The sequence below is a fragment of the Dermacentor andersoni genome, chromosome 6 (assembly GCF_023375885.2).
Source record: "Dermacentor andersoni chromosome 6, qqDerAnde1_hic_scaffold, whole genome shotgun sequence".
NCBI classification, from domain to species: domain Eukaryota; kingdom Metazoa; phylum Arthropoda; class Arachnida; order Ixodida; family Ixodidae; genus Dermacentor; species Dermacentor andersoni.
In genome coordinates this window covers 51,403,003-51,430,354 of record NC_092819.1, presented here as the reverse complement: position 1 = coordinate 51,430,354, position 27,352 = coordinate 51,403,003, and the positions used below count along the sequence as shown (strand labels likewise).

Genomic DNA, 27,352 nt, shown 5'->3' with positions numbered 1-27,352 from the left:
ATGGCGAGCGCCAAGTATGTTAGAGACACGAATCCCGTTCCGCTACTTTGCACTTGGGCGAACGAGAAATCACTGACCTTCCCTTCCCACTTCTCCCCCTGCGCCTTTCCCCCGCTTCTTACAGCATCCGACTTTCGTACATCTCTCACCCACACGGCTCTCTCTCTCTCTCTCTCTCTCTCTCTCTCTCTCTCTCTCTCTCTCTCTCTACCTTCGACCGTCAAGCATGCGCTAACTAGAACGCGAGATCCGCGAAGCAAGCAAGCGCTCACCACTTTGCTGGCGCTCGCAGACTCTTTCCGCGAGCAACATAAGCCGGGCATTAGTGAAACACGGGCACCCGCGCGGACCGAAGCTCGACCAAATCGAGTAAGCACAAACGAAGTCGTCCTGCTGTCCCCAGCTGCCGGGAACACGCTGCGGTCTCGCGAAGAGGCAGTCGCCGCGCAATCAAAAGCAGAAAAACCGCGAGCTGGTGGTCCCTACAGGAAAACCGAGCCGGCGCGGCCAAAACAAGAATTTGCGTGTTGCCGCACCGTCGCCAGGTCGTGATTACAAACGGAAACCCGTGGGTCGGGGCCCTCGTGCCCGCGACAAGCTCCAGCACACTTGAGGAGAGAGAGATAGAGAGGGAGAGAGAGAGCACGCTGCTGGGGCGCGGGCAGGAATTATTACGCGCGGTCTGAGCTAACAGCGGCGGTGGCATCGCGGGTTAGTGAACAAGCTGGCAGGGCGTCGCGCGCCGGCACCGCCACCGTGCACCGCGGTAAAGCGGGTGAGTAGTGCTCCAGGAGAAGCATTCAGGAGGAGCGTGGCGAGGCGACGGGTCGGGCCAAAACGCGCTGCGTCATAATTACGCCGCGCGCGCGGTGCCCCTCGACGTTCCACTCGTAGCGGCAGCAGCCCACCATAAACAACCGCACCCCCCCCCCCCCCCCATTTCTTCCCAAAACGAGAATCTCTTCTTTCCAGCTCCTTCGTTGCTCCCTTGTTTCGTGGCAACGTCACGCTTTTTCGCTTACGTCGCGACATCGCTCTTCCCGTTTTGGGACGGCTGTTTCGGGAAGGAAAATGGAGGCAAGAAAAGCTGCTCGCTGCGGGCGGGCTGTAATCTGCACTCCTAATCAAGAAACTCGCGCAATCTTCGTTTAGGTTCGAGGACCTTTCCTGGCTGTATTTACATCGGCGTTCCGCCTTCTGCTTACTCGGTCGAGCCGAGCAGGTCAGGAACGCTAGCCCACGCTTTTATTTACGCGTTCGTTCATTCGCGACGTCGCAATCAGCGGTTAAGGGAATGTTGATTCCGCTGCTGGAGCCAGGCTTAATTCCCAATCCCGAATGTCTCCCTTGTGTCCCCTCCCCCCCCAACCTCACCCCCCCCCCCCCAAAAAAAAGTGACGAAACTCGGTGCCAACCTTTCGTGGTTGATTGCTCAAGAGGATGGGTTTCGAAAAATACAACTGGATTGCTTCCTCGCCGATCATGTTTGAGGCACATCCTGATAGATTGAGGTGCGCCTCAAGCCGCGATGCAAGCGCAGCAAATATTAATACGGGCAATATGTGGGAACGTACCCACAGGCGTCATCTTGGCGCCACGTTCAGGATCGTCGCTCCAACAAAAACGCTTCGAAGAGAGAGATTCTCGATGAAATCTGTCAGAAGCTGGTGTACCGAGGGAGTGTCAGTGAATATTTCAAGTAACTAATTCCCTAAAGACACTTATGCAGGAATTACGACGTTCTATTTTCACGCCACACATTGTTATCCTTTGTCAACGCGAAATATCACGGAATAATAACTGATTAATTCTTTAGGCTACCTCCCTAATTGTGTCACGCGTGACAAATTTAACCACAGTGTTTAACTAGGTTTGACATCTTACAAGGCAAGCTGGTGCGGGAACTTCACAGGGGCGTCGCCACCTGTCTTTCTTTCTCGCGCGTTTTCCAGGTTATGAAGTCTCTTCTCATTGGCTTTCTTTGTATTGCCGAAGTACAATTTACCAATAGAGTACGAATAATATTTCGCTTCAGCCTCGCCTTAATTGCTTTCGCAGTAAAGAAACAAAAACAACACTATTGCGCTTTCATTGATTAATACATATGTATATATAAAAAATTGCTAGACAATAAAACGATGTTTAAAAATTCCCCGGCGGTTACGATACTCCATAATGCGAAATTTGAGCGCAACGGTACACTTGAAAGAGGTATGCGGGTCAATATTTTGTATTAGGATTACGTAGGTACACGGTTTAAATTAGAAAGAGAACGCGTGGATAGCGTGGCTGGCGCAGACCATCTGTCTCGTGCGGCACACTGCAAACGGAGCGAAGTGTGGCGCGACTGGCTCGCTAATCAGGAGATCGCACGAGGTAGCGAGTAGGTGACATATACACACACACACACACACATTATATATATATATATATATATATATATATATATATATATATATATATATATATAATGGCGGTTGTCGCCGCAGAGCCCGTCTTGCGCGGCACTACGCTTTTCTCACGCTTTCGCTGCACCCTCCTCCTCCACTTTCCTCCTCCCGCTCTCTTCGCTGTCGCCGTTTTTCATCCCCCGCTGCGCTCGCAGTTCGCGCTTTCATCCTTCGTTGTGCTCGTTCGCTCGGTTACCCCAAGGGACGCCGAAGCTAAACGCAGGAACAAGCTCCTATGAGCTGCGCTCCAAAGACAGGGAAGCTATAACGCTGAAAACTTACTAGAGGAGCTTACCTGAAAGTTTATCTCCTTCATACCTTGAGGAAGACGAAGCAGCGGTGGCGGTTATAACTTGAAATAATACACCCATTTCTACGCCAACGCCCAATAGTGGGTGCGAGCCACTTGCTCGATAGGCAACAACGTCAACAATAGCGTTGACAGAGGCCGCGGAAACCCGTTTTACGTCCATTGCAAAACGAGGGCCTTTCCCAGTGATCTTCAATTACTTCTGTTTACCGTAACTACCACAAGTTACTTGGAATTCGCTGAATCCACGTCACGAAGGTCACGAAGGCGTCGCATTCTTAGGATTAGTATATGATAAAGTTTTATAGGCAAGCGTACCCTTCATCCTTACTTTCACGGATACCTCGTGCATAGCCTGTAAGCAATATGTTTTCATTAGGCTGTTTACCTGTAACAAATGTAAGCAACTGCTCAATAATGCTTAATAAATTTTCTCGCCTCATACGTTACCTATTTCCTTTCTCTTACATTCTTTTTTTTTTTTGTTCTGCCGTGCAGCAAGTGGTGGCTCAGTGGCTATGGCGTTCTGCTGCGGAAAACAAGGTCGCGGGTTCGAAATCCAGCAGCGGTGGCCGCATTTCGACGGGGCTCTAAACACAAAAATCTAGGCAGGTAAAGCATCATATATACATTACGACGTCTGGACAGCTGCGATCCCCGTACGATAGGACGAAGCGTTCTATTGCCCCTGTGCATCCTCCCACGTGCCCTCAGTGCTCACTCTCTTCCTCTTTCTATTCCCCTTTTCCCTCCCCTGAGTGGTGTAGGGTAGCAAACCGGATGCTCGTCTGGTCGACGACCCTGCCCTTCCTCTTACTTTCTCTCTCTCTCGGGTGACTATAAGTGACCTTTCCCTTCCTCGTATCTTCCGTCTTTTACAAAAAAATGCGATTTCGTGCCCACTGTGAAGCGCTCGCGTACGCTCAACACACCCTAATTTTCTGTCTGATGCCTCTAAAGTGGGCGAACGCTACAAAGAAACGCTTGACCGATGGAAGCATGGAACCTATGTCTCCCGGCACAGCCCAATGCTCTAACCATTGGGCAACGATCGCACGCAGGCTTCTCTCATGCCAAAGTAACTCTTTCGAACGTCTGGCACGCGCGTCACGTGACAGTTTCTCGCGTTCTTCTCTCGTGGCAGCTGGCGCTTTGAGACGCTGCCCCAGGTTGCACTGCATTCGGTGTCGGCCCATAATTTTCTTCAGACGGATGCCTAAAATGTGGGTGCAGTCTGTCTATAACGTTATCGCATTATAAAAAGAAAAAAGAAAAGAAATGCGAATCCCGCGCGCTGTGGCAATCGATTGAAGCGAAGCTCTCATTGCTATTTAACATAGTTCTTGTTTGGCGACCACTTGCTAATATACCAGGTGGTTTTTTCTTTTGCTGCACTAAATTTTTAAGAATTGCCTGTGGCAGTTACAACAATTATAAACATTGAGCTATATTACTCGATGAGGCAGCCATTACTTCTACGAGAATTCAAAATGTGTAATCGAATAAATAATTGCACTATTTACCTTTCTAATCAATTACTTTACGGCACATAGTTCAATTCGCTAATTGAAGCCGGCGAGTTTGCAAGGCGTATCCACTTCGATCGAGGTCTTAGGACTACACCAGTTTCAAACTATAAATTTTCAAGGTGTCCGACAAAATGCATTGGCGTTCCAATTACTTTTGCACTTCAATGCATAAAACTACCATTTGCATAGAAAAAGATAAGTGGAACAAAAGTGAATTATTACCGCAAGCTTGATGCTGCATATATCGAAACCGGTGCCACACTCGGAATTAGTTCCAAGTGGATATGCCTCGCGAGAGCACTATTTACAATTCGTAGATTTAAATACGTGCCGCAAAGTAATTAATCAAGAAGTTAAATAATATGATTACGTTGATTACCTACACGGGCAACTTTTTTTTAATGTGGTGCTGCTAAAACAAACAGCCTATAGAGGGCACGATTAGGTTGAACACATCTTCACAGGGAAATACCTCACCCAGCTTAAACACTTCGCCGCGCGAATTCTACGAATGTTGAGGACGGTATGAAGACGACGGTATGGTGACAATGGAATGCCGACATTGCAGCGATGGCATGGCAACTACTGTACAACGATGACGGTATGATGATTATGGCATGACGCCAATGGCGTGACGACCGTGGTATGGCGAAACTGGAAACACAAGGATAGACTGATGATGTAATGATGACGACGGCACGACGCCGGTTGCATGACAATGACATAGTGACGATAGGGACATGACGATGGAATGAAGACGACTGTATAACGACGACGGCGTAGGAAAGACGACGGCATGATGACACTGGGTGACGACGTTGCAATGACAGTGATGTCACGAAGATGGTCCCGATATGATGGCAATGGTGTGATGCAGACGGCGCGTGATGATAACGATACGACGACAATGAGACGACCACGCCGAAACGACGATGACAATATGACGACGATAACGACAAAAAAACTGCGAAGCTGTAATGACGACGACGGAATGACAACGCTGGAACAACCGCGACGGCGTGACAATTGGATGACGACGCTTGCGTGATAACGGCGGTATTACAGTGACGGTATGACGGCAACAAGATGACAACACTGGAACGACGACCACGGCACGACAATGGGATGACGATGCTGAAATGACGATGACGGAATGACAATGGTGGAACGACCGCGACGGCATCATAACCACAGTATAGGAATGCACGGTGACCACTGTATGTCGACAACGGAATGACCACGACGGCATGATGACGAAGGAGACAACGGAATGATGACGAAGTAATCATGACGACAGCGCGACGATGGCGAGAGTGACGGCGGCGTGACAACAAAGGAATGGTCACATGAGGGCGTTGAAAGGATGATGACGGAATGACGGTGATGGCGCATTTGTGTTGGAGCTCATGCCCGACCTTGCGTGCATCACGTGCCGCCGTGGACCAGGTCGGTTGCCCCTATATCCACTGGTTGTTTGCACTTTATGTCCGTTACCGGTCAATCATGCGAGGCAGCAGGCAGAAGCTGAAAAGTTGGGCGAAGAGGAAAAAAAAAATAAAGGTTCGCTTTAACGTACCCCATTCACTCATTCGTACCCTCTCCTCTCACAGATTGCCTGGCCAATCACCCGTAGTGGGTGACCTCCATGGTTTAAGGAGAAAGCAAGCAAGCAAGCGAGAGGCGGCCAAGGTTGAGGAAGAGGAGGAAGCACAAGGACAGCAGGCAGCCGCCGCTGCCGCCGCCGCCGCCGCCACCACGGCGTCGTCCGAGGAGCAGCTGCTGCGTCGTCGACGCCACCTTCGGATGCGAGTCGACGACCATGTCCTAAGGACCTCGCTGCTCTACATATGCGGTTCCTGCCTGATACTCATCATTGTCTTCCTCACGCTGCTGCCCGGTCAGTGCTAATTACGCTGCCTCATACGTTCATGTCTCGGACGCAGCTTTACGTGTTGCTTCGCTTCAGAATGACAACCAGAACTTCATTAGAGGTTTCAGTAAAGTTACAAGCTACTCAGAATACAGAAAGAGGACCCGTGGTTAGGCACATAGGTTTGGGTTTTGATTTCAATCGGTCCTTTTGAGAAAAAAGTGTATGCAAGGATGGAGAACCGGGCGAGCTGGAATTTAGCCATGATGACAACGCGGAGGGAAAAACAACAAGGAAAGGTAAAGACGGAACAAGCGTGATCCAGTCTTTCTGCGTTGTCGTTTACGGCGCACTGAACATCACGAACATTTTGGCAAGTTGACACTGTCGTAAAAGCTGTGCACACTTACTCGCGTCTTTTGTATCCACCCGCGCCATTACGACGCGTGAAAAAAAAAAATTGAGAGACGAGAACAACGCCCTGTGTCGCGTAGCAGAGCTCGTCCATTTACGTTAGTCAATGTTAGGTGAAGATTGCAGCGGCAAGTGCAGTTCAAAGGGAACGTACATTTCCTTATCTTTCTTTAAAGAAAAGCTTTCTTTGCCGCTTCTCCAGGCTCTCCGGGCGGTGATGCTGTGCCCTCGCTCGCGCGCACCACTAGGTTCCTTGCAACACTACCAGATGGCGCTCGCCTCCGCGCATCCCTGCCCGCGCCACCGCAGCAGCATTTCACAGTTTGTGCGCACGGCATGCACTGTGCTTGCTTTCCTATGCGACAAAAATGCAGGTGCTGGGCTGTGGATGCCGCGTACTGGGCTGTGAAAGTGTAAAGATTACAATCGTCCATGGCCTGAAGAGGGCGCTTGTGTAGTTGGCGTTTCAACAGCGTGCTGGCCACGTAAGCAGAAGAGCACGTAAAGACGGGTCAGCAAAATGGCTACAAAGCGCGCATCATCGCCTCCTCTAGGAGGCGATGCGTGCATTCAGCGTCGAGGACGGCAGTGTAGGCCAAGAGTAGAGCGCTTGTGCGTAGTGAGGGCCGATCGGAACGCGGGCGTCATTGAAAACTACCGCCAACCAAACAACGCCCGGAAACGCCCGGCAACCATGGGTAGCACCTAGTTCCCAAAAATCAACGCGCAGATGGTCCTCAAAATAAAGGCAGAACGAGACAAGGGCAGCGTGAAAAGTTGTTGCCATGTATGTATGCATGTATGTATGCATGTATGTATGTATGCATGCATGCATGTATGCATGCATGCATGCATGCATGCATGCATGTATGCATGTATGCATGCATGCATGTATGCATGTATGTATGTATGTATGTATGTATGTATGTATGTATGTATGCATGCATGCATGCATGCATGCATGTATGTATGTAGATGGACGATGTTATCCTTTATCTCATAGATTCGCCACAGGTTTCGCCAGATTCTGGTCACAATAAACACATGCCGAGCATTGCGTAAGCAGGAGAGCCAGGTATACAGGACTAGTACAGCGAAACCGGATTGCCGATTTCCGCAAAGTTTCGAGCCTTCACATTTTGCAGTTTTAACTTAGCAACACGTTTGTATCATTGCTTCCCTTCTCGTTCGAAACAAAGCTGAACTGCGTGTCATCTATGGCGACGCCTCTTTAAAAAAAAAAAAAAACTCCAGGTGTCTTTAGCGATCGCCTAAGAGACGCGAAGGCGAAAGTTTGGTAAAGCCTACTGCAATTCCCCTTAATCCAGCTTAGTCTACCTTAATTGACCTTAATCAACCTTAATCCTCCTGAATACACCTTAATCCACCCTAATCCACTTAGATCAAATCACTGATCAATCATGAATGAACTTTGCTAATCATTAATCATCTCTTATACATGGCTTGACATGCTTTGGTTCGCTTCTGGCCTTCCTTCGGTCAGGTGATATTTTCTGTACCTCACAACGCGACCATGAAACAGGTTTAAGGCTTTCGCCTAAAAAAAAAATTAGATTACGCTGCAACGAAACAGCGGTGCCATCTGACACAGCCAGCTACGTTAAAGAGACGTCTGTGTCCGCGACATCTCTTTTTTTTTTCCTCGTTCCCGCGGCACGCAGGGGCCCTGCTCAACTACCTGCGGCGCATCAACTTCCTCAAGGACGTGGTGGCGTCGGACATCGAGATGGACAGCGAGGTGGCGTTCCTGGCGTCAGCGCGCGGCGGCCGCGCCGCGCTTCTGGACAGCGGGAACCCGGCCGTGTTCTGCCACCTGAACCTGAGCGCCTTCGCGAGGCCCGGCAATTACCGGTACACGGTGCACGACGTGCCGGCCAACGTGTGCACCCACGTGGTGTTCCCGCTGCACGCCCTGGACGACTGGTTCGACGACATGCTCAACTACGACGCCTACCAGCGCGCCCAGCACCCGAGCCTGTACGCGAGCATGGAGTATCTGAAGAAGAGGAAGGCCCTGCAGGTACGGCCGAATGAAACACGTTTTCTTCTTTATACGTTCCCCTGCGGTGTGGGAAGGAAATTAATGACTAGAGCACCGGTGACGTGTCACCGCAATTTGAAGAGCAAATGTGAAGGAAAGGCTAGTTCGTCATAGCTTTACAGAACAGGTGCCAATGGGAAGGGAAGCGCAGCTCAGGCTGACCGGAGAACTAGGTGGTGTGCCGAAATTAGGAAATTTTCGAGCCCGATGATGGAATTGGTTGGACACGAGATCGGGGTATAGTTGGAGATTCCTGGGAGATGCCTTCGTCCTGCAGTGGACATTGTTGTTATCTCGTAATTAGGAGCTGAAAACCACGCAGCGAGCGATTGAACGAGAAATCATGGACGTAATTGAACAGACAAGGAGACAGGGTTATGTAATAGAGAGCCAATGAGTGCAGCCGATATTCTAGCGGAGATAAGAGGAAGATACGAAGCTGGGCATCGTCTGATGCGTAGAAAAGATAGCCAGTGGTCTGTTACAGTGATTACAGTGTTACAGGGAAGGGGAACGCAGCCGTGTACAGCGAAGAATTAGGTAACATGATGAAATTGGGAAGCTTGCAGGCATAGTACGTAGTCGGTTGACCACAGGCAGGAGTGACTGGAGGATTGCTTGACGACGCGTCGCGATGGTCATAAAATTCCCAAATTAGACTGATGATCAACGATCTCCAGACCGTTCAAAATTTCTACTAGGCTGACATCATCTCGAGCAGTGATAGGCCTCAACTCCAAAATCACAACAGGTTTCTCTGAGGTCATCGCTTTTCCTTCGGGCAGCTTTAGGGAGAGTAAACGACTGGCCCTTTACCGAAGATCCTGGTACCGTGGTCATCGTACGTGTGCGCTGAGCACAGCCACAAAAGCGCTTCTGCGTTGCTTGAGATACACCGGCTTGTGTGACAGCTTGTAACGAACTCGGCCATTAAGGCGCCATTGCGCGTGTCCGTGCATAATGCGATCTCTTCCTTCCCATATTTCAGTCCCATTTGATTCTTACCCAGTGCAGGGTAGCCAATCGGGCTCAATCTAATCAGCCTTCGTGCCTTCCCTTATAACTTCTGTATATCTCTCTATGTAAATAATCAGTTAATCAGCGGTGGTCGCACATTTACCGGTGTGAGACGGCGTCGCAACGTCCCCGGCCCACAAATAGGCAGTATATCTACACAGCTGTGTTTTTTCAAGAGAAGTGATTCTTTCTTTTGCAAGCTGAGTGAGCGACGTGACTTGATGGCGTGCGCCATAAAGGTGCTGTGGCCAGGTTGCAGGATGCATCTGTATAATCAAACTTGGCGGCGTGTCATCGAGTCATGCACCGACTACATGTGCCTACACTGCTCTCTTCTAAAGGGTCGGTATACGTCAGTTCTGCTAGCAAAAAGCACGTGTCAGACGAGGGTATTCAAAGTGAGAGCACATCGAAAGACTATTTTCGAACTTCTCCACCAAAGTCCTACCAGGTGAAGGCTCGGAGTTGGACAAAGAGAAATGTATACACAGAATACGCACGTGTAGCCATAAGTGCATCGACTGGGGCGGAACTCGGGCCGACCTTTCAATAAGATTGGCCGGCACGGCTTTAAAATGCTATTCGAAATTATCGAAATTGCTTCGCGCACGCACTCGCCGGTACATTCTTGGGTGCAAGAGAGGCACGCGCATAATAATAATCCTGGTATCCTATGTGACGTTCCATTGCCGCAATATATATATATATATATATATATATATATATATAAATGAACAGTTGACTTTCCAAATGCGTCTTCTGGCTTTGTTGTCCGCTTGCTACTGTGGCTGTAAGAAACAAGTCTTTGTAACGAATATATATATATATATATATATATATTCGTTACAAAGACTTGTTTCTTACAGCCACAGTAGCAAGCGGACAACAAAGCCAGAAGACGCATTTGGAAAGTCAACTGTTCATTTAAGTTATTGTGTAGAAATAATAGAGAACACGGAAACGAAATTGAACGAAAAAAAAAAAAACTTCCAGCAGCTGGTTTCCCACGTGTCTTGCTCTGCGCACGCGCGGCCTTAATATTAAGCAATCTTCGGCACCATCCTTCCGTCTACTTTCTTAGGTATTTCTGTATGTCTACTACGGCTACATAGCTCTGGGAATGTTAACCAGCGCCTCTCGCGGCCCACACGGCGGTCGTTAGCGTGTGCGAGAGTCTTAACAAATGCGTGATTGACGTCGTGCGCGCCGCTTCGCGCAACACAGCATGCGTAGCCGAATAACAAATCAAACACGCGCGTACACAAATGATTATCAGACTGCTTGCGGGAAAACCCGCATGTCTCCCGACCACAAGCGTAAATTTCGCGAAAGTCCGACCTCACGGAGCCGCGGCCTCAACTTCGATTTGATCCCAACCGCATAATGTGTGAGGCAACGTTGGCAAGGCTAGATATTTTGCGAATGACGTCGACAATTTTGACCTCGACCTCATCTGCGGGTTTGTGGTCGCGTGAGGCCAAATGCTCGGGGATGTCAAGTTTCCAGGTTAGAGATGGCCGTGGTTGCTCAGGAGTGCCTTTGTTCTTAATGTTTAGATGAGTCCACGTTATCCGCGGTATCTTGGAGACGTTATTTTGTCTGTAGAGATTGTTGTCTCTTAAAAATACGTGTACATTTAGGTGTAGGTTACCCAAGCTACAAGAAGTCTTTACAAAGCATGCTTTGCAGCCGAAACATTGTACTTACCAAACGTTTCACGAAGAATTGCACTTATTCCGCTGAGTGACAGCTGTAAGCCTTCTGCATCAGCGGCATCAGAACACACAACGTTTTATACGTAGAAAGGAAAGGTAACAAGTTATATTTTGCATATAGTTTCAGGCCCCGAACTCGAGAAATTAGCTTAAACTATCTTCCGACCGAAATCTCCACATAGAGGTTGACATTCAGTATCACGAATAATATTGAATTCTCATAGAAATCTCAATAATTACGGTGAGATGAGGACGAGATGAGGTCGTTGTTAGCCGTTGAAAGCTGAAATTAGGTCTCATCAACGCCTATTAACCTCGTGAGATGAAGAGGATCAGTATGGCCCTCAAGTAATATTGAAGGCCAAGCCTTGTAAGGTCGTTCACCCACTTTTGCTGCTGACAGCACGGTTTAGTCATCGGGCACAGTTCTGCTCAACAATGTGTGCGGATGACGCGCTTAAGTGTAGCGCGTTAACGCGATTTGTTTACCTTCGGCGACAACGTTGATGACATATGATATCCTAGTGGTCTGCGAATAGGAATATTTGAGACTGAATGAAATACGAATAGAATAGAGACAGCAGCGAATCTACTTAAAAATTCTTCGAATTGTTTTCGGATAATGTATAGCCTTTTCAACGCCACTATTAAACAAATTTCACATATTAGTATTCCCAGAAATAAATTGCTTCTGCCATTACGCTGCAAATTACAAAGCACAGAAGGAGCGTTAGGAACAACTAAGCAGTTTGTTGTTCGCAAACTCGAAGCTCTTCAGAGCATACGCAGTCGTGCATTGTCATAGAAAGCCTACAAAGACAGCCTTGTTATCCTAGCTAATATGTTTGTATACCTTCGCGACCAAATAAAAAATTCGTGCCGTCTTCTGCATATGTAAATAGTGCCAGCAGTGCCCACAGCCCATGCTGTGTCTGCACAATACCTATATTGTGAGTGATCTTGTTTAGTCGGGAAAGCCTCCCTGTGTGAGCGACGCAGCGCATTCTATAGTGCGTTATGTCCATCCGTACATGGGACAAAAAGTTATCGCATTTCTTGCTTAAATTTCGTGTTTCTTCGTGTATGTTTTTTTTTTTTAGTCGACGACGCATAGTATTCGAAAGACATCCGAGAAAAAAAATATATATATATATATATGTATATATATATATTTGGGTTTTAGGGATAGTTACTATTCGGTTCGGGGACCAAATCGAACAAGACAAATAATCGACTCCATGTTCGAAATCTTCGAATATTCGCACACATCTAAATGAATAGGGAATGACGTTCGGGATGTCAAGTACTCGACTACGCCTCCAACCCCCTCTCCCCCCCCCCCCCTTCAAGAAAGTAAAGAATGAATGAAAGAAAGGAAGGAAAAAAAAAAAGAAAGCTCAGCGAGAACGACGTTCCGCGTCGCACCCATCCGGCAGGTGCTCGTGTACGTTGACGCCGAGCAGGACCAGCACGGGCGCCGCCACATACTCGACTGGATCGACAGCGACCTGAACAACGAGATGCTCGCCATGGTGTTCGCGCGAAACCTGGTCAAGTGGCTGCTCTCGAACCAGCTGCACGGGCTAGTGGTCGAGGGCATGTTCCCCGTGCCGGAGTCTCAACGCGGTGCGATGATCCGGCTGCTCAAGAAGATGCACACGCTCTTCAAGCAGGTACGCGCGCGGCGAACCATTCCTCTCAGATGCTCGGCGTACGAAACAGTTGTACGGCCCACACTGGAATGCGCATGTATAGTCTGGGATCCGCACCAAGTGGGCTTGATAAGTAAACTGGAACGAATTCAAAGACTAGCCGCACGGCTTATCTTTAATGCTCATCAAAAGACGCAGTCTGTCTCTGCGTTATCACCTCGTGCCGGCTTGCCCGAACTCGCAACGCGCAGAAAAATAGCCAGGTTTAAATTCTTGTACCAACTGTACAACAATAAATTCAATTTGGACTCCAGACTATACTTGCGTCCCCCTGGACGAGTGTCCCCACGTACACGTCGCCCTCATGCTGTAATGCCCTATGTGCTGCGCGTTGATGCCTTCAAGTTTTCCTTTCTGGTGAAAACTATAGTCAATTGGAACAAACATGACGCAGATGTGTTTATTGAAACGCACACAACTGAATCATTTGAGCGTAAACTGTCATGCGTTTGCTGAATGCATTGTTTGCTTATTTTAAAGAAGTTTAGTATTAAAAAAGAAGACACGCAAGCACAAGAAACAAAAGAAACGGACAGGGATGCGGTCGTTCCCTGTCAATCTCTTTTCTACCTTGGCGCGTTTGCGTTTTTCGTTAACTATGTGAGGTGGATAAACAAGTTTCTGTTACACGATACGGAGAGGCACGAAACCGTGAGGAAAAGAACGCGAGAAAAATGCTATGCTGCTCAACAAATACGGCGCGCTGGCAGTTACAAAGCGCATCCCAATGTGGCCTCCGAGATTTGCGCTCACCGAGAGGCAAAAGATAAACAAACCAGCAGGCGCGCGCGAGTCTTGGAGGCCATGGTCACAACGCTGGTCCGCTGTGGAACGCCGGCGTGGCACCTCGATAGCGCACGAGATGAGGCCAACGGGAAGCCATAAGGATTAGATAGACTTAGTTTCACATTCACCTTCCGTTGTGCTCACATCAGCTCTGGTTCAATGGTGTGGTGGTATGCACATAGGTGTTCAGCAGGAACGGTAATGCGTGTGTGCTTACAATGCTCGTACCGGAAGAGGAAGCCACAACGCTGCCCTTTCCATGGCTTTTGGTAGAGTTAATGAAAGAGCGAACGAAAAAAAAAAAAACGCGACACGAATACACGAAAATAAATAGAGGGTCCGGGGCAGAAAAGAAAGGTAAGCTCTGACAATGGAACGAAGAAAATGACGCAAATAATTCAGAAATATCGTGAAGTTATGCAACATTGCAACATTTCTAACGCCCCCAATTTCAATAGTTATGAATACATATATCGCACACGTCGATCTTGACATCTTTCGCGTCGATTTTGCTTGACACGCCTTGTTTTTAATTGTTATTATTCGAAGTTCACCTGCCTACAGGCCCTGATTTGTGTTCATCCCCGCTTTCGAACGGCCCTGATTACGCCCAGGCCAACCTGATTCTCGTGGCGGTGGTGGAGGAGTATTCCGCACTGACGCACCAGAAGGCGTTCGGAAAGCGGCTGAAGCCGTTCGTCGACTTCCTCGTCATCCGGAACCGGAAGCAGCACGAGGCGTTCTTCCACCAGGTCTTGGAAGGCCTTCCGGATGCACCTGCCGCCGCCGACGTCACCCCGGAGGCGGGCCTGCCGCTGGAGACGGTCCGCCAGGCGATCATTTCCGGGCTGCCCCGTAGGCAGCTGCTCGTCTCGCTCGAGATGGACACGGCCACACTGCGGGTCGAGTCGAACACGACGTTGCCCGGACTCGAGGGGCCACTGACCAATACGCCAGGACTGCTGGCGTACTTCGAGGTGTGCACCCTATTCAAGGTGAGGCGAAAGGGATTTATTTATTTATTTATTGAAATATAGTCAAGTATATAAATGGATAGACTGACTGATTGAGTGGTTGAGTGATTTGTTGATTCATTGAGTGACTGATTCTTCGAAATGTGCACCTATTCAAGGTGACGCGAAAGGGTTTCATTAATTCACTGATGGATTGGCAGGTTAGATTGATAGATAGATTGATAGAGATAGATAGATTGATAGAGATAGATACATAGATATAGATAGATAGATAGATTCATAGATACATAGATACATACATAGATAGATAGATAGATACATAGATATAGATAGATAGATACATAGATATAGATGGATAGATACATAGATATAGATAGATAGATACATAGATATAGATAGATAGATAGATAGATATAGATAGATAGATACATAGATATAGATAGATAGATAGATAGATAGATAGATAGATAGATAGATATTCACTTGAACCGAAGTACAAAAACTTTTTTATTTAGCCCCCAGCAAATGGAAGACATCGAAGTCGAGAATTCAACCCGCGACCTCGTGCTCAGAATCCGAACACCATAGCCACAGAGCGACCGCACCGTGTAGGTGAAATGAGGAATCTACAAAACGTAAACAATGGCACGCTAGCAACTGCTTTAGGAGTGACTGCATGAGCAATAATTGCAGGGGAAGAAGTAGTTTTCAAAAATTATTTCTGGGGTTTTACGTGCCAAAACCGCGATCCGATCATGGGGTTCGCCGTAGTGGGGACTCTGGAATAATTTGAATCACTTGGGGTTCTTTAACGTTGGCCCGCTGCGCGGTGTACGTACGTTTTCTCTTTCCTATTTTTTATTTTTTGCATTTTGGCTTTATCGAAATGCGGCCACCATGAACGGTACCTGATGATAAAAAAGTTTGTTTCATATCTGGTTAACCTGAGTGTAATGTCTGTTTGCTTTCCGTGGTTTGCACACGACTGGACGTCGAGACTGTTTTATTGATCTTTCCCGTGCGTACCACGCTGGTCATCACGATAATTAATCACTAACTTTGTTCGTCTTTCCCCTCACTGAGGAATAGCCGGCAAGTGTGAATGAGTGAATTCACAGTAACTTCGCTGTGGTAGCTAGTCGTGTCACTCGACCTGTGACTAACCCCATTTTCCCGAAGTGCACCTTTACTTGAAGCCCATGCTTGACTTGGTCTAAATGACGCCTGTCGTGAACGAGCCGAAGAAAACGCAATGAGCGTCTTCGGTACGCTCCACGCCAGGCGTCACGTTAGTCGAGGATGGATGCGTTTCTGAATACCGGGGTTAGTGATTTGTGTAGTTATGCATGGATAAAATTCAGAGCCCCTCCACTATGTGAAGATGGAAGACCACCGAAGCTGTACTGCTCAATAGCGATACGAAGTTCTATATGGTGGTTGTGCTATATGGGTTGAATAAAGGCACAAGCACGTAACTTCGCAATTTGTTTCATCTTTCCTTATCTTTATTTTTCGTTTCCTTGCTTTATTTCCTTTCCTTTATATTTTTTACCTTATACACCGACGTTTCGACATGCATCGTCATCGACCAGCGAGCCCACAGGGGTATGTGCCATTGAGCTTGGACCCTTTCTTCACGATCACCAGGATTGGCCCACATGATTTAAATTTGTCACCATCTCGGACAAGTTTTGTTTCCCCCAGATCCTTGCAATAGACAGCTTCGCTGTAATATATATGGCTGTGGCCATGAGACAGCTGTGGCCATGATGATGAATATATACAGACATAGACGCCAACTACGAGGGGGGGGGGAGGGGGACGTCGCCGGGGCCTGAGCCCCCTCCGGAGTTCAGAGCCCCCGGTGATCCGATAAATGTCCAATCTTGCTGAAGATCCGTTTTACTTGGTTGTGTAGTGGTACGCAGCTTCACCACTAACATGAATTATGACTTTGGGCAGTTTTTTTTTTTTTTTCAGATAAGCTTGGTGCTCTGCCAGCACTAGATTTCAAAGGGAAAGCTCATAATCTTGATCCTCACAGGCTAACGGAAGTGCCTTATTGCCTTTAATTCACATCATACTCGTATGCTTTTTGCAATGGTACGCCGATGCTTCACATTAGCTATAATGAACGACTTGATAAACAAAATGTGTATCAGGCAAGTATACAAACAGAGACCCCTTGGATCAGAAAAGGAAGCTGACAAGGCAAGGGCCACAGACAAATAACGAGTGGACGCCCTTCAATTAATGGGAACGCCCAGAGCCAAAGTCGGAAGGGATCCCGAACAGATGCGCGACCATCACTGCGGAACCATCAACGAGCCTTCTGAAGGAATCCACCGATTAAACGAGGCCAGCCAACAAAAGTTTCATCGAAGAAGTGATCACGCCCTCAGCGAAACTGATGCCAACAACCAGGTGAAATTAGAGAAGTCGCAGACGCGTACAACAAATAGACGTGCAGCCACATACATGCAGCAAAACACACACGCATGCTGATGCGAACACATACGCGCGCGCAACTTCGCAATGCGAACCAGCATCAGCATACCATTACGAGAGCACAATGTGAATTAACGTGCACTAAGCCCGATTGACTGAGCAGCGTACCACAGATGAGCCAGCGTGTTACGTAGAATTGTTTTGGTCCGCTCGTGAAACGGTCACGGACTGTCAATACGAGTCTAACGTCCATGACATAACTACCGGGCCGAAAGGACTCTCGCAGGGATGTCGTCGCTGTTCGCCTCATGCCGTCGATGTGCAGTGTCGTCGAAGAACCACGGAGCACGAGATGGACTTTTCATGCAGCTCAACGTCATCGGGCCTAGCATTGTGATGAACTGTCGCGAGTGCAGGGCTTGCTGCACTACGGTGAGCACTAGATTTCATCGCCTACTCAGCAGGCGAGACAGATCTTGACGGGCGGCGGATGTCGAGACAAGGGTTGCCGATTGAAACGACAAAATAAAGAAGAATGCGTGTTAATGAGCCGTCAGCACACTGTCGCAGTACAGGTCGGAAGGACTTATTTACTTGCGCAAAGTCGACGTACTGCAGGACCGGTAGTGCAGGTTTCTTCATTCCCCAGGAAGCCAGCAACTGTGAGGCTGGAGCAGAAGTGCACAGACGGTGGGACGACAGGCGCTGAACGTCATGCGTGTGGGGCGCAGAAAAATCCGCCGCACGTGACTGATCGCTAAGGCTGGGGAAATAAAACAACGAGGAGGCGCCGTGTGAAGAACTCGTCAGCGCGCTAGCACAGTAAGGGCCAGAAGAACTCGGATTTACTTACGCAAAGTCGACGTACTGCAGGGCAGGTCGTGCAGGTTTCTTCACTCGCCAGACAACCAGTAGCTGTGAGGCTGGAGCAGAAGTGCACAGACGGTGGGACGACAGATGCTGCACGCCATTCGTCTGGAACACGGCTCGGTGCAGGGACGTTGCTGGAGTGGGCCAGAAGCTTAGGCCTGGGATGCGTACCTGAAACTTAAGGGACAACTATTCTAATTACGCATATAACCAGAAAGTGGGTACTCACCATGACGAGCGCCATCGCGCGAGCCGTGGTGGGAGATGAACTCGTCAAACATGGTCCGCGCGTCGAGCGACAAAAACACAGCGTGGCACAAGGAATAGAAAAGAAAAAAAAAATTACCGACGATTACGTTACTTCCTAATGCGAAATTTGAGCGCAGCAAATAAGTCTCGACGGCGGCGATGAGCCTCCGCTTCGGCGGCGCGAACTGCAGGGTCTTCTCGGCGGCGGCGATGAGCTTCTGCTTCAGCCTCGCTTACTGCTGGTTGCTCTCGACGGCGGCGATGAGCCTCCGCTTCGGCGGCGCGAACGGCAGGGTCTTCTCGGCGGCGGCGCTTAGCCTCTGCTTCGGCGACGCGTACTCCTGGATCATCTCGACGGCGGCGACAGTAAGCTTCTGCTTCGGCGGCACGCACCTCTGGATTCTGACGGCGACGGCGCTGGGCCTCTGCTCTGGCAGCTCGTTTAGCAGCAGCAGCAGCAGCAGACGGAGGACTTCCATCGGTGGTCTCGCTCATGGCTCAGAAAGAACTGGCAGATAATTTCGCAGTGGCGAACGGCAGCGGCAATTTCGGCTCGGGCGGTGCACATATACAGATCCGCCGCCACCGATCTGGCTCTCTGATTGCCACCGCACAGGGCGAACGGCAGCGGCAATTTCGGCTCGGGCGGTGCACATATGCAGATCCGCCGCCACCGATCTGGCTCTCTGATTGCCACCGCACAGGGGTTGCATTGGAGGAGGAGCGAAGAAAGGAATTAAGTTCGAGCCGGCGCTTTGACAACCGGAGACTCGCAGGAAGAGGGGGGAGGGGGGCGGCGTGTACACCCAGCGGCAAACAATGGGGGCAGAAGCGCGCGCAGCAAGCGGACAACACGATAAAGGGAGGAGGGAAGAGATAGCAGCGACTGACTGATGCCGCTGACGCCGATAGTGAGTCAACCCCAGCTGCGGAGTTGGTTTCAGGGACAACGCCGCCGATGCCGACACAAACAATATGATACCCTCGCTTCCGCAGCGCTAAGAACCAGGTCTAGCCGTGGGAAGGTGGTCACGTATTCGTCGACGTGCCGGGGCCTACGTGAAATAACCGGCGCGTCGGCAACTGAAGAGCACCCTATCCGCCACACAAGAACAGGGGAGGGGGGGACCCTTTCCTCCTCTTTCTGCATGGCGGCGACGGTGTTCTATGCAGTCACGTTATCTTGACTCTCTAGCGGCGTCAGCGGCATCCAGCGGTATCAGTCGGTCGCTGCTAGCGCTGGGGGGATGAAAGGGGGGCGGAGCTGGTTACGAGGCCGACGACAACGCCGACGACGACGCGAAACCCAGGAACGGACGCCAAAGAGCTGCGCTCTAAAAAAAGCGGCCACGTAATTTGGCCGCAACGCGCCGCGGAACGAAGGCAACGTCCGTGCTTCAATGTAGCTGGACGAACTGGAAGTAATGCGCCACTGGGTTAGCCTGGCACTATTTCCGGATGCCACCGACTTCCGCGATTCCACATTTCGCGCTCTTTCGCGCGCGTGGACGCGAAACTGTGGCCGGGAAGCGACAGCACTCGGAACGGGCCGATGGCCGTGTCGCAAACGAGAGAGAGGACCGCTGCCAGCTGTGGCCTGCGCAGTGTCAGCTACCTGCCTAGTGTTAGCTCAGCCTGAAGCTATAGAATCGCCCCACCCCGTCCTCTTCGCTTCCGCCACGGCGACGACCCGATGTGGCTGCGGCCGTCCAAGGAAGCTCGTGCCTAATTAAGCACTACAGTTAACTGCACATAATTTGCCAATGTTGTCAATTAGTTTTGATGAAGTTAATGGCCGCGCCACCCTCGCAAGCTAAACACTCCCACCTCGGAGATTAGATGCCGAAGCGACGCGGCGACGACAGTTGTTCCGTTGTCCGTCAGGGTAGCGCCACGGTCACTTGGTTGCACGAGCTTCACCTACGATTGGGAAGAGAAAAAAAAAAAGCCGTGACAAGAACGGGCGTTTTGCAACGTAGCGCATTCGCACGTAAATAATGCGACCACGAATACAAGGGGATGGCGTAATACTTTCGGCCCCAGAAAAGGAAATATAACTATGTATATACATGTATGCATGTTACAAATATAACGCGAACTGACGTCTCAAAACGAAGTAAACCCGCCGTGGTTGCTCAGTGGCTATGGTGTTAGGCTGCTGAGCACGAGGTCGCGGGATCGAATCCCGGCCACGGCGGCCGCATTTCGATGGGGGCGAAATGCGAAAACACCCGTGTACTTAGATTTAGGTGCACGTTAAAGAACCCCTGGTGGTCGAAATTTCCGGAGTCCTCCACTACGGCGTGCCTCATAATCAGAAAATGGTTTTGGCACGTAAAAACCCACATTTTTTTTTTAAACGAAGTAAGAGAACGGGCTCAGACGTCTTACTGTCGGCGTGAGCGGAGTCCTTCGTTGCTCCAACTAAATTTATTGGACAAACAGCGCCTCAAATATTCCAGCGACAAAGTGTTTCGCGGATTGCGCGGTGACTGACCGCGCGACTTCGAAGACCGCGCGAGGCGCCCGCACACATCGGCGTCAGTTGCCTTGCTCAGGGCTGCGACAGTTACACCGCGAGCACATTCACGCCGCACTAACGGCGTTGTAAATCTGAATAAGGCGCAAAAATACGCAGCGGCAGCGGGCAAGCAGAGCTGGAGTGCAGAGGTGAGCAGCCTTGACCAGAGCGCGCCGCCCGAGTCCTGCGGTGCAGGACAGCACCGTCTAACGTTAGCCGCTGGGCTCGAGTTGTGCTGCGCACGCGCGAAAGAAAAGAAAGAAGAGTCGGGTGCCTCATCGCCTTCGTTGTCCAGTTCCCATATTGTGCGCTGGCTTCCCGCCGCCACGGTCGCGCTGCGTGGGTATGTGGTTTTAATACGAGGCGCGGTCAACCGCCATCACTCGCGCTTACTTGCGTGGCCGCCGTGGCAACGTCATTTTAAAGCCACGATAGGAATCGCCGCGATAGGAACGCAGCGCGGCCACGGCGGTACGAAGCAAACGCACGAGGTGGGTATCGGCCAAGGAAGCGATGAGCAGGCATCCGACTCTTTTCCGCGCGTGCGCAGTGGAGACCAAACTCGAGCCCAGCGGTTAGCGTTAAGACGAGCTGCTCCGCAGAGCCCCGGCGGCGCACCTCCGTACGTAACTGTATCGAAGACGATATATTCCTGCAACGAATCGAAAGACTTCACCACGGCGCATTAAGAGGACAGAAATATCAAAGGGGGGACACGATATATTTGGAGAAACACGCTAGTTTCGCGTCAACGGCTGAACATAGGATGAGGCCGTCATGCAGTTATAAAAAAAAAGAAAGCCACGCCACTGTAAGATATAGGGCCTCCGAGTTAACGTTAGCCAAGCTGTTACAGAAGAAAAGCACAGTGCAAGGCGCTTTTAAGGCTACGGTGTTAGGATGCCAGAATTCTGACGATGGAAGACCAAAGGTTTTATCTTATTTTACACCGTGAATTCTTCACTTTTTGTTTTTAAACAGCTTGGATAATCTTAGCTGTGATGTAGAGTGCATACGCATACACAGTGGCTCACCTCGCAAGGTAGTTGAAGCGCGTGGCGACGACAGTTGCCTCGTTGTTCCTCGGGTTAAATGACATGGTCAGTTCGTTCGTGAGAACACGCGCACAAAAGAAAAGACCACGGCAGGCGCCACTTCAGACTTATCAGCGGAGCGTCGTGGGCGTCAGGAGCGACAGCTCGTGCGCGAGAACGGATGCAATGGCCGCCGCGCGTCGCATACGCATATTCCGTGAGCTCTAACGGGCCGTGCGAGCATTCCGGAGCAAAACAGAGTCTCGTAAACGCAATTGCAGAAGTCCTGGCCACAAGTGGAGCAGCGCCGCGACTTAAAGCTTCGAAGCACAGCAGAAAGGCAGCGGCGGGACCCATGGCTGCTTCGGGGGTCGGTGAAGTGCTGTATACATCGCGCCTAACGTCGACAATCGTTGCAGGAGCATGTGTACAAGACGCAGAGGTTCAACTGACACGGGCGACTGCGGCGTCCAACGCCAAATGACTGGCGGGTCACTCGGCGGCCGCTTCTTAGAGCAAGATTTGAGCGCAATTATCAGCTGTCGACGCATGCGCTGCTGTGCCTGCTGGCGTCTTTCCTTAGTTCGCCGTATACGTCATCGCTCGTCGCCACGCTGGACCGCAACGGCCCTTATCGCCGAGATCAACAACTCGGCTCAACCGCTGCTGGTCTGCAAGGAAAAAAAAAAAAAGAAGAGAAAGACCGAGGAAACTGAAGGAAAATGATCGTTGCCATAATGTGGCCTTCCGTAATCCGCCGGTTTGGGAATGTTCCAGTAGCGTTCACTTTGTTCAATTGCGGCTGCGTGCTGCACCGAGGATTGTTGTACTGCCATAGAGAAAGGGCTGTACAATTTCTTTCTCTATGGTTGTACTACCGCCCACAGCCGCATCGTCTGTCGATGGGGCACACGAACGCAACCGCCGCTCCGAACACGTCACGCCGACGTCGTGTTTGCGACGCGCTGTCACAAACTGCGTGGACGCAAAACACGGGCGCGCACTATACGTATCGTGTCGGAACCCCTTTCGAGTTTTCATTATCGATTTCATTTTCATTCGCGCCGTCTCGTTGGGGACTGCTAGCGACAGTGATTCGCCGTTCATTTGACGCGACTCCGCGTTCCAGTTGTTTCGATTTCATATCGCGCGCGCTCATATCGTGACGCCGACCGTCGTGGATATGCTAGCTAAGTCGCCTGACCTGTCTCCACTAAATTTATTTCTTTGGGGTTGCGTGAAAGATCGTGTTTACATGATCGATACGGACGTCGGATGAGCTCAAGGCAAGGATAACGGACGTCTGCCGTAGAATTCCAGCGTCGGTGATCAAGAAAGCCACCGAAGACGTGACAAAGCGGAATCAGTAATGCGTAGCTGCAGGAGGAGACCTATTCGAACACGTCCTCTAGGCAGAAGCTGGTGTTCAACGGCGCTTAGGAATTCATAGATCATAAGGGCACACTGAAATCTGGTGGCTTTAAATGCGCAAGCATTTTTATCCTTACCCAACGGCAAAATTGTCCCTCCGCCCGTCCCGTGAGACGATCGCTTTCAACACAGCGCCCGCCGCAGCGAGCGAATTCACCTTCGTGCTGCCTCTCGCTTCAACGCCAACGAAGCGGCGAGAACACATCGCTCACGGAGCTGTCAGCACAGGCCACACACTGCTGCTTTGGCAGATCGTTTCGCCGCCGGAGCAGGGTTGATCGCGGTTTATAATGGTTCAGTGCACTTAATAAATGTTGCATATATTGCCTTCATTTGCTGTATCTCTCTGCTCATTTCATCCCACGTCCACATCCGCTGCGGGCCATCTATATTACCAGCGAACATTGCTTCCAATCGCCTCTTCGACGTCGTCTCTTGCGGGTCTCACTTAACGGTCAGGTTTTGCAACCGCGATTCGTTTCACGGTTCTTTCGCCGTCGTTCTTGCAATTATACGAAAGACGCCAGCATAATACCACTAAACACCTCGTCAGTAATAGGAAATGCTTACGCATCATTCAGATAATCATCAAAGAGGAAATGAGACATTCACCCCGATGTAGCTAATTGCACAAAAAAGAAAGCCATACAGGTTCCTCGAAAGAAAAGCCTCGCAGTTGAAGAGAAATTCATCCTGGTCCGGGACTCGAACCCGAGACCACCGTTTTTCGGGGCAACACCTCTGCCATTTGGGCTAGCCAGGCGGCTAGCAGATGGCAGGGCGAAGTCGATCAACAACTCGGAAGAAAAGGCAAGAGTTTGACCTAATAGTTCTGCGGAAAACCGCAAGTTGGAGATAAATAATTAATAAACCTTCAACTGCGAGGCTTTACTTTCGAGAAACTCGTGCGGGTTTCCTTTGTGGCAATTAACTACGTCTGGGCGGATGTCTCCTTTTCTCTTGATAGATTACTTCGCTCCACCTTGCGGGTTTCCGCAGAACTATTACGTCAATCATTCAGGTAAATCCCAGAAAAGGTTCTGCGTGCATTTGTTTTTTCGTTTGGACGTCCCGATTGCCAATTCGGCTTATTTATAAGCGGAACATTTACTTTCTTGAACGCATTGGTTTTGCCTTTTTTCTACACGTGTGTCACTGCCCGGTCTGTTTATTTCGCTTTTTCTTCTTCTTTTTTTTTGCCACGATCCTCTTTTTGCAGCGCGTATACAGTCTTATGAGAAACAATACCGTCACTTTAATTTAGCTTTGGTCCGGAGCAAGTTTGTGGCGCGAAATGTAGCTGCGAAGCCGCGAAGCCTGATGTTGGTGCTCCTTCCGTACCATTATCAAAATGATGCGCTGTCGGGTTAGCGACAGGCAAAGCAGTTGCTTTCAATCTGCTTATTTGAAGACGCTGCTTTATGGTGTGGTCGGGAGCGTAGTCACGTGGTATTTTTCGTCCTTCGTGGTGTTTCTTGACCAGTCGGAAGAAACTTTACGCAATTAGTACGTCGTTGAAAACACCGCAGTTAAACGTCATTTGGAGGTGCCTACAGATGCCTAATTGGCACTTCGATAATTACAATACTTGTCGAGTTAGATAATTAATTATAATTACCTAAATAAATCTCAGTAACGAAAAAATTATTGCGGCTACTCCACTTTACTGGAAACAATATGCACTAAGTTTTCTTCGAGTAACGCAATTGCTCTTTCTCTAAGTCTTGGTGCATGATAGTAGGGAGAACCTGTATAAATCACTCAGCAATAAAAGTGATGGCAAGCCGGATCAACTCGAAATCAGAATAAACAGCAGTCATGCACAGCAACACTTACACTCGGACTCAGAGAAAACAGAGAGTGAGAGAGTGATGCTGCAGTTTCTCCGGAAAGGCGAAGCAGTATTAGTGATAGCGAAGTATAAAACAATTTTACGGAGGAAGATTACACCACCGAGAGAAGCCAGATTCTTTGTGGCGAGAGAGGACTCAGGCTGTGAAATTGAACTGTCTTCTACTATGAGATCTTGTATATACTCATATAAGACCGTCACTTCAGTGAACAATTCTTTGAGGTCACACGAAGTTTCTTTCGCCCCTCCTTCCCCGGAAAAATTAAAAATGTCCGACTGCGTATACAGAAGAAGATAATGAAGGAGAATATATATATATATATATATACGTGCGATATATAATATATGCGTTGAATGTACTCATAGCGTGTCCGACTTTAGACCGAAAGTATAGGGCTGCACATTTCTTCCTTTTCTTTTCCTCCGAAACATTTCCCTATTTATTTCTATGTATTCCTGAATGATGCATCCGTTGTTTCGTCGCTTCTGCTTTCAGTGGACTTTTACGGTTATCTCTGTATGTACTCTATCCTAAGCGTCACTGTTACATGCTTTCGGTGTACCGACGGTTTGCGATACTTGTTCGTCACAACTACCGTAGTTGCCTTTACTATAGCGTACGCTATAGCTACCATTGTCTACCGTGTTTCTGGGGCACACATCCAGCCGAGCCTTCTACAGCGGGCTGTATGTCCGCGCCGCAAACATCCGTTAGGATGCCAAATAAAGATTGATTGATTGATCGATTCATCAGTTTGTTGGTTGATTTATTTATTTATTTATTTATTTATTTATTTATTTATTGATAACATTCCCTCGCTCTCTAGCACGCGCACGCGCACTGGGAAACCATTACACCTTCTTCTCTGGAACGTAGGACAACAGCTGGAGCAACGCGAACGTGACGGAACTGGGCAACCCGGTCGCCTTGAAAGAGAACGAAGCCGTGAGCTACGAGAATGCGGAAAGCGTGCATCGCAAGGCGCTCCTGGTCCGCAACTACACTCTCGGAGGCATCATGATGTGGGACGTCACCAGCGACGACTACAGAGGAGTCTGCGGCGTAGTGAACCCGCTAAGCAGAGCCGCTGGTGCCGCGATGGCCGGCGCTTAGTCCGTTTCTTTGGAAACCGCAGCAACAGCACGCGCAGGACCTCTGGTCGGGGCATCACGTGATCCTGCAGTGTCCGCAGCAACCACGCGCTGCGGGTACCGGAGCCGGGACTTTCGACCTATGCCACTATGCTGGCAGCAGGGATGCGACGCAATGGTACTGAAGCAGGCACGGATGCCGATGCGAGCAGAAGCGGTCATGTGTGGCGGCCTGGCAAAACTGACTCCGGGAAGTTGGCTGAAAGCGTTCTTTTTTTGTTTCTTCTTTTTTTCAGTGTACTAGAAAACGCAGGATCAATCCGCACACTGAGGCCTTGAAGGCCTCAGTGTGCTTAGAATATACAGAAAGAGCAGATTTGTGGCGCCTTGCTGGTTTTGCGTATTTTTTTCGCCGTGAAATATGCGAGACGGCAGTGGTCGATCGGCACGAACCTGCCTAATAAAACAACTGTTTCTGTGAACAGATCTCGCTGGTTATGTTCGTAAACGTGTTCAGACTGAGCGAAGACGCCTAGTAGCCATCTCTCCGTCAATCTTTCCAGCAATCCACATGTCTAAACTTATCTCACCAGATTCGTCCGATGCAGCGAAAATTGTGTGCCGTCTCATTCGAACAGGAGAGAGAACGAGCGTCTGCACAATTGGTGAGCCTTCCGGACTTCTGAGAACACGCAGCCGATATTCGTTACTGCTTGTATGGTACAAGCCACAGTGGAACTGCATAGAGCTGAGGAGACGGAATAGAGCTTACATATTTGAACAGTGCAGTGACCAGCTTTTTGAAACGGCCTTGTGCGGTGCGTTACCCAACTGGTCAGGTCAGCATCCTTTCGAAACTTGCTAGCATTTCATTATCCGATCGCTCGTATTTATTCAAGTACTTAATGTGTCACAAATGTACTTATAACAGCGAGGAGCATATTCGCAGACAACAGAGCTAGGCGCAGCATTCATTATGCGGTACTTTCCGCTATGGTAACACGAACTTCAACCGG

General features: G+C 49.5%; 1 protein-coding gene across 1 annotated transcript; it reads left to right on the top strand.

Moving 5' to 3' along the window:
* On the top strand, positions 1-26,712 carry LOC129382542 (chitinase-3-like protein 2). Its single transcript, XM_055066687.2, has 6 exons — positions 1-14; positions 5,900-6,186; positions 8,256-8,614; positions 12,804-13,040; positions 14,480-14,860; positions 26,122-26,712. The coding sequence occupies exons 1-6, from the start codon at positions 1-3 to the stop codon at positions 26,356-26,358; spliced, it is 1,515 nt and encodes a 504-aa protein (XP_054922662.2). The 3' UTR covers positions 26,359-26,712.
* The last annotated feature ends 640 nt before the right edge of the window (positions 26,713-27,352 follow it).